This window comes from Tupaia chinensis, unplaced genomic scaffold (assembly GCF_000334495.1).
Source record: "Tupaia chinensis unplaced genomic scaffold, TupChi_1.0 Scaffold000612_1, whole genome shotgun sequence".
Lineage (NCBI taxonomy): Eukaryota > Metazoa > Chordata > Mammalia > Scandentia > Tupaiidae > Tupaia > Tupaia belangeri.
Window position 1 is genome coordinate 582928 of NW_006160131.1, and position 8303 is coordinate 591230.

The window sequence follows — 8303 nt, forward strand, 5'->3', positions numbered from 1 at the left end:
CCCCGCTCCGCCCCGCCCAGGCCTGCCCGCCACGCCCCTCGGTCCTCCCGGTCCGTCGCTCCGGCCGCCCGGCCGCTCCCCCGCGCCGGAGCCTCGGGAGTTCCGCTCTGGGCGGTACGTAGGCGCCTCTGCGCGCGATTAGGTGGGATTAAGGCTCCCGCCTGCCCCCAGGGGCCACGTGACACTAGGAGACAGCGCCAGAGGCCACCCAACAGGGCACTGGACTAGAACTGGGCCAGATCCCAGACTTCCAAGCCTGGGACACCGCAGCGCCCCACGCCCTCGCGGTCAGCCGGGGCCGCGCGTCCCTGTCCCGCGCGCGCTGGGGGGGTGCAAGGCCAGCTCAGCGCAGTCTGCGGCCGCCGGGACACAGCGAGGAGTCGGCTTCTGCAGACAGGCTGGGTTTGGAACCGCTCGGCCATTCAGCTGTGTCTGGGGACAAGCCACAAAACCTTCGTGCCTGTCTCTTCAGCTGGGTGCGTGCAGTTCCCCATCCGCGGGAACGAGCTCCAAGACCTCGTGGAGGCCTGAAACTGCAAGACCGAGCACCACCGCGAGTGTTCGGCCTGTACACACAGCTGCCTGCCATGAAGTGTAACTAATCAGGCAGGGCTGACAGTAAAATAGAACAGTAACATAGAGTTGTGAACGTGCGGTAATAAACACTTGCGAATGTGTTTCTCCCTCTGAAAATACCTGTTCTGTACTCACTTTATTGTGATGGTGTGAGATAATATGAGACAAAGGGGTGAATGATGTAGGCACTGACTCAGCATTTAAAACTTATGAATTGCTTATTTCTGAAACCTTTTTTTCTTTTTGGTTTTGTAGGGTATTTGCCTTCACCAGAGAGAGAGAAATCAACTCCTGGAGGGGGCAGGCATCCGACCTTTCCCCTCCTGTCTCCTCTCAGGACTTTGGGCACACACACGCGTGTTAGCATGGTCTTCAAGCCAGGTCTTCAACCATGCAATTGGCCATGTGGGATCCAGCCACATTAACCTCCACCTGCTGGCCCTGGAGCTTTGCATTGGGTATTTTATTTTCAGACTGTGGTTGCAAAAACGTGCATATTGGGTACCGCTGCAAATGGTGCGTGGATGGCTGGAGGGCTGCTCTGAGGACTGGAGGAGAAACTGAACACACTTGGCACAGTGCTGGCACACAGCGACCACTGTAAACCACATCCAGGAAAGGGTATGTCTTTGGTGCCATTGAGGGAAGAACTGAAGGGACTAGGAGAGGGTTCCCACATCTGTCCTGTTACAGCAGGGCTTTAGCCATACCCCCACACCCACTCCTGCTGGCCTCCTGCCTGAGTGGCAGCTATTAAGACTTGATTTCTCCTCTTCCCGCTGCCCTTCTTAATAGCTATTATTTTTATTTATTTATTTATTTTTGTTTTTAGCTTGGCTACAGGGCACATGTGCTCCATTGGAGACAGAAAGCTGCCCCTGCGGCAATGGGGAGATGGCCCCGCTGCAATCCCTTCTCTCATTTTTCTCTCCAGATTTTGGCCATGCACACTTAGCATGTTTTTTCCTTAAGCTTAGGGCAGTGAGCTCCCCAGAGACAGAGAGAGGGAATGTGAGAAATCATCCCGGGGAAGATGGCCCTGTCACAATCCCTTCTCATCTCCTCAGGATTTTGGGCACACACATACCCACACTTGATTTTCAAGCCACCAGGTCTGGGACTCAGACTGCACAGTAGGTTGTGTGAGACCCAGTGCCTGAACCTCCATACCACCAGCCAGCCCTATCTATTAAGTTCTTACTATGCACTGGTCATCGCTCTAAATTGTTTCAGTATTGCTATAGGGTGCATGTACTCACTGGAGAGAGGGAGAGTGAGAAATCACCCCAAAGGGGGGATAGCCATACTGAAACCACTTCTCCATTCTCTTAGGGTTTTGGGCACCCACACACACACTGGGCATATTTTTCAAGCTGCTGGGTCTGGGGCTCAAACCACAAAGTCAGCCATGAGGGATCCAGCCATCTTAACCTCCACACCATCTGCTGGTTCCTATTCTAAATTCTTTACTACTGCCATCTTATTTAGTCTTTGTGAGTAGAATTTACTATCCTCACTTTAAGGATGAAGGAATGAGACCCAGAGGGGCGAATCAGTCTCACCTGAACCACTCCACTTCAGAGGGCTCCACTAAGTAGTGAGAGAATAACTCCCAGCAGCCCCCGACGCACACGACCCCACCCACTGCCCATGGTTGACTCTCCCAGGACACTGTACCCTATTACCAAACCTTGGTAAATCCACTGTAGGTGTGGCTAATGACAAAGGCAACGACAGAGGCAGGGATGCCGTGACCTGGAGAGCTGGAGTCCATCTACAGTGGACGGCTACCTCTCCATCCGCTGCTACCAAGGCAGGAAGCAGCCCGACTAGGGTCAGATTTCACCATCTCAAGAAAGCAGATTACTGGACTCCCACATGGCCAACTGTGGTTCGAGTCCCAGACCTGGCGGTTTACTTTCTCACTCCGTCCCCCCCTCACACTCTGTCCCTCTCTGGTCACATTTAAGTAATAAATACATACATAAATAAAATAATTCTTTTTTTTTTTTCTTGAGAGATTTTCACTGTAGGGCGTGTGCGCTCGCCAGACAGACAGAGAGAGACATAGAGACAGAAAGTGAGAAATCACCCCCCAGGAGGGATGGTCACGCCGCAATCCCTTCTCCTCCATTCTCCTCTCGGGATCTTGGGCACGCACGCCCACGTGCCTGGTGTGAGTTTTTTTAAGCCACTGGGTCCGGGACACGAACCGCGGTCAACTATGTGGGAGTCCAGCGACATAACCATTATGCTAACTGCTGGTTCCCAATAAAATAATTAAGAAAAATAAGAAATACATCAGGTGTGTGTGTGGAGGGAGGTCTATGTGTGTGCACCTAAAATCCCGAGTGGAGAACGGAGAAGGGATTGTGGCACGGCCATCCTCCGAGGGTTGATTTCTTGTTTTCTATTTGTTTCTCCAGTGAGCACACACACCCTATAGCAAAAATCTCTCTTAAAAAAACAACAACTAAAAAAAAAACAACTAAAAAACAGGACAAGCAGATGGCATGGTAGTTAAGGCTCAGAACACTCCCACATGGCCAACCACAGTTTGAGTCCTGGGCCTGGTGGCTTGCTTTCTCACCTCCTCCCCCCTACAGTCAAATCAAAATAAATGAATAAATAAGTAAAAATAAATAATTCTTAAAAAATCGGGGTCGGCAGGTGATGTAGTGAAGGGTGCTGGACTCCCACATGGCCAACCGCAATTCAAGTCCTGGACCTGGTGGGGTGCTTTCTCACCGCCCCCCCCCACTCTGTCCATCTCTGGTCAAATTAAAATAAAGTAATAAAAAAAAATCAGGGACCAGCAGATGGCACATCACTGGACTCCCACATAGTTGTCCACGCTTCGAGTCCCAGACCCAGAGCCTTACAACATGTCAGGTGCGTGAGTGCGTGCTCAAAATCCCAAAAGGAGACTGGAGGAGAAGGGTTTGTGGTATGGCCATCCCCACTGAGGGGTGATTTCTTACTTTCTGTCTCTGTCTCTCCAGTGAGCACACCCACCCTCAAAACCTCTCTTAAGAAAACAGAAAAACAAAAAATCAGATTACTTGCTTGCTGAGGGGTCTTAGGCAAACTGGCGGTGGGGAAGGCATGGAGGATGGAGAGGATGGAGCTGACAGTGGAGACCTGTATGGGAATGTGGAGTGCTCTGCCCACCGGAGAACGGACACCCTCTGAAGCACCCTGCAGCCCCGTGTCCCCTGACAGTAGTTACTGTACACTGGCTAAGAAGCCCTTGTTTTTTATTGGGAAACCAATGTAACAAACCTAGATTCCTTGAGAATGAAACCAGTAACTCATTCTTCGTAGGCGCCATGTGCACTTAGTACCAAGGCCTCTGCTTGGCCTGACTCCACACTTACTCAACCCCAGTGTGGACGGCCATGGGAAGGACCTGGAGTCGACCTCAGGGCCATTTCCGCACACCACAAACCCTCTCCCACCTAAACTGACACACATATCCTGGTCAGCAGGCAGGGCCTGGGCCAAAGCGGAGAACAGTAAGGTCCCCAGCGTAGCAGGGAATCGAGCCACCACCCTAACCTGTCCCAATCCCAAATTAGCAAAGGAAGACTGGTTTAGCCCCCCCGTTCCCCCCCACCCTGCCCCAGTAGCCTGGCAGCCCAGATCAGTAACACAGTAATTCTGAGGTGCCAAAGGGCTCCCTCGGCTCTGCCAACCCCGGGTGATTGCTGCAGAGAGCCCGGAGGCCGGAAGAGGAGGCAGGCATTTGTCCCACCACCTGCCCAGTATGGACCAGGCAAGCTGCTGCCCAGTCTGTGCCTGTAGCCCTCCTCCCTCCAGAATCTCTACGGCTGGGAACCAGTCCTGGCAGAGAAATCAGTTCCAAGAGGTCCCTTCTCCCCCAGCTTGGGAGAAGGATGGCCTGCGAGGTCCAGGACGGCTACACCAGCTTCTTGGCTTCAAAGAAGCTCTTGAGGTGCCGCATCTGCCAGACGCCGATGGCCACGAGGATGAGGGTCTGGAGAATGGACCACCACAGCACCCGTTGGTTGGTGCTCTCGCTGGTCTGCCGGAATCGCTCCTCGCGCCACTGTGGAGGAGAGTGGGAGGTGAGCCTAAGCCGGCGGGGAGGGGCACTAGAACTGCCGGGACCCCAGCCTGAGAGGACATGGGGCTGCCGGCTCTGCCCAGGCTCCAGCCTAGTGCAGGCACCTCGCCTGAGGCCGGCCTTCTGTCAGCAGCCAGGAGACCTCAGGCAGCCCGCTCGTCTCTCCTAAGCCGGTCTCCTCACGGTGCCGTCCCCAGTTGGGCCTGCCCCTGGGGCCAGGGCCAGATCTGTCCTGGGTGTGGTCAGTGGAGGGGACTAACTCTCAGCCCTCTACCTGGTCTCTCAAACTGCTCCTTGGAGATCCTGGCACAGGCTGCAAACTGTGGCCTGGGGGCTGGATCGGGCTGTCGCATGGGTTTAGTTTGACTCAAATGTTTTTCGTTTTGTTTCATTTTAGAATTATTTATTTAATTTAAAACCCAGGACAATTTCACATAGAAAAACCTGGAACTGTAGCTCATCTTAAAAAAAAGGAAGATCTGAAAACCCAGGGCCAGCACTCCCAGAGGCCCTTGCCAGCAGCGAGCAGTAGGTGCTCCCACTAAGACGGCCACTATGGCGGGGCATCCGGGTGATGGTCTGCTTTCTGCGGTGAGCTGAGACCCCGGTCCTGGAGCACCTGGAGCCACTGAAACGGCACCCACGGCGGTGGCACCAATCCCCACCCTGCCCTTCTACGTTAACTGTGACACAGGGCGGAGACGGCCTCGCAGGTGTCTACGTCCTTAACTAGAAGTTGAAGGCAGTCACACCCACCCTACCTTTTACACTTGCCGTGTGGCCGAGGTAAGTCCTTGGGGGGTCTCACAATAAACCCGATATGCAGCCCTAGCCCAGCCCATCGCCAGGGCCACTGCCGTGGTGCCGCTCACCCGCTGGTAGTTCTGCTCCTTCTGGATCTGCTCCACTTGCTCCACCAGCTGCCGCACCCGGAGCTGCAGCTCACTCAACTTGTCTTTTGCAGCAATTTCCGCGTAGTCGTTGGCATGTTCTCCCACCTGGATGTCCAGGTGAACTCTCTGGGGACAGACAAGGGAGATACGTCAGGCAGCCGCTCTGTCTTCCTGCCAGAGACTGACTCTCCACCATTTGTTCGCTTAGCCCGCGGACCAAGGCCGCCCCAGCGTCCGACCCTATAGGCTTCTGGGGCACAAAAGCAAGAACACTGAGCCTGGACTGACCTGCCCACCCAGGCCTGCAGCTGGGCCACTGTGCCCTGAGTGTCCACGGGAAATCCAGTGTTCACAGAGGACAAACTCCGACTTACTCATCTTTCTCCCACAGTACCACCAGCGCCCCCTCCTGACCAGGGCAGAGCTGAAACTGCAAGTTTCCAAAAGGCCCACTTACCAGCATGCCTCCAGCAAAAAGGGAGAACTTGGTGGAATTGGAGTGCAGACAGATCTGGTGCTCGCCGGGGGTGTGGGAGGTAAAAGTGAACCTGCCCTCGGAGCCGTACTGCCGGGCAAGGATGAGCTGCGGGGAGGGGAGGAGCGGCAGCTTGTCAGTCAGGACGGGGCTGGAAGGAACCAATGCTGAAGGAGCTGAGTACTGTGAAGTCAAGGGCTTCAGGCATCTTGCAACACCGCCAGATCCCAAACCTCTCAGCAGCAGTTGCCTAATGCCTGTCTGGAACTATCTGGACCCAGGGTGGAGAGTCTGCCATAGTTTGGCAAATGACAACTCTTGGAAGGACTGTCCTTCCTATGCTTTTGGTGTGTGTTTCTTTTTTTTTTTTTGGAGAGGTTTTTGAGCTTGCCAGAAAGATAGAGAGACAGAAAGTGAAAAATCACCCCCCCAGGGAGGATGGCCACATTGCAATCCCTTCTCCTCCATTCTCCTCTCGGGATCCTGGGCATGCACGCACACGTGCCCAATGTGAGTTTAAGCCACCAGGTCCAGGACTCAAACTGCAGTCGACTACATGGGAGTCCAGTGACATAGCCACTATGCCAACTGCTGGTCCCACCCAGGTTTTATTTTAGTAAATCTTTTTTTTTAAAGAATTATTTTATTTTACTTTATTTTTAATTTGACCGGAGAGGGACAGACAGAGAGAGGGAAAGTGAGAACGCAGCAGACGGGTTCAGGAATCAAACCTCAGTTCGTCACGTGGGAGTCCAACACCTTAACCACCACGCCACCTGCTGGCCCCATCCATTTTAGTATTTTAAGATATTTTTTGGGGGACCAGCAGGTGGCGTGGTGATTAAGGCGCTGGACATTCCCACGTGGCAGACCAGGGTTCAAGTCCTGAATCTGGTGGCTTGCTTTCTCACTTCCTCTCTCAGTCTCACCCTTTGTCTCTCTCTGGTCAAACTTAAAAAAAATAATAATAAATGAATGAATAAATAAAATAAATAATTTTTAAAAAGATATGTTTTTTCTTTTTTTGTGAAGAGGTTTTTGCTATAAGGCGCGTGTGCTCACCAGACAGAGAGAGAGAGACATAGAGACAGAAAGCGAGAAATCACCCCCCAGGGGGGATGATCACGCCGCAATCCCTTCTCCATTCTCCTCTCAGGATCTTGGGCACACACGCACACGTGCCTGGCATAAGTTTAAGCCATCGGGGACTACATGGGAGTCCAGCGACATAGCCATTACACTAACTGCTGGTCCCAGTATTTTAAGAGATTTTTACCTTAGGGCCAACGAAAGAAAAAGAGAAAGGGAAGGAAGACACAGATGAGAGGGGAAGTGAGAAAACAGCCCCCAAAAGACGGTCACTCTACAATCCCTTCTCTGGGCTCTACCTGGGACCTTGGGCACTCAGGCAAACCGGCCTTGGAGTGATTTCCAAGCCACAGGGTCTGGGAACAAACTGCGGTGGGCCATGTGGGAGTCCAGGGCCATAATTGCCACCAATCTCTAGCCCCTTGTTTTCCATTTTTAACATCCTTATCTGTTAGGACCAAGCAGTTGGCATAATGGCTATGTCGCTGGACTCCCATGAAGTTGACCACGGTTCGAGTCCAGGAGGAGGAGGAGGAAAATGAGAACAGAGGAGAAGGGATTGCTGCGTGGCCAAGCCCCCTGGGGGGTGATTTTTTTGTCTTTCTGTTCCTCTCTGCCTTTTTGGCACGCGCCCTATAGAAAAAAATTCTCAAAAAAGAAAAAAACAAAAAATCACCTTATATGTCAAAATTGAAAGCTACTCCTTTCGGAGAGTGTCCTGGTGTGTGAAATCCTAAGGTCTCGATGACACTGCTGTAGCGTGGACAGAACCCCTTGGTTTCCACGAGCGCGATGAGTCCACGCTCCCTTCTCAGAAGGTCTCCTTCCCCGACCAGGCAAGGTGGGGCAGGCCGACCCGGGCGGAGGGAGGTGCGGGCGCGGCCGCGGCCGGCGGGGCTGGGGCCAGCTCACCTTGTCCTCCGGGTCCTTCACCTCCACGAACATGCCCAGCCCGGGCGTGGCCGGCTGGTACTCCTCCCGCTGCTTGTCGTACAGCTGCGTCCGGTAGTTCCCTGGAGGGGAGCGGGCGAGCCCGGGTCAGAGCGGGTCCGGCCGGGCTCCTCCCGCCCCGCAGCCCGGCCGCCCGGGGCCTCCCCCGCACCTATGACCATGGTCTTGTCCGGGATCTCCTCGATGAAGCACTTCTTCTCCGTCTCCCCGATGTGGAAGTAGAGCGCGCCCC

The 8303-nt window shown here is 53.8% G+C and overlaps 1 protein-coding gene across 1 annotated transcript; it reads right to left on the reverse strand.

The window, feature by feature from the left end:
* Window positions 1-3816: 3816 nt before the first annotated feature.
* On the reverse strand, window positions 3817-8303 carry TMED9 (transmembrane p24 trafficking protein 9; the record flags this gene model as incomplete). Its single annotated transcript, XM_006158921.2, is given in 5 exon segments — window positions 3817-4645; window positions 5536-5682; window positions 6014-6139; window positions 8033-8133; window positions 8223-8303. Coding segments are annotated over 5 exon segments (605 nt in total), but the record flags the coding sequence as incomplete, so codon positions are not given.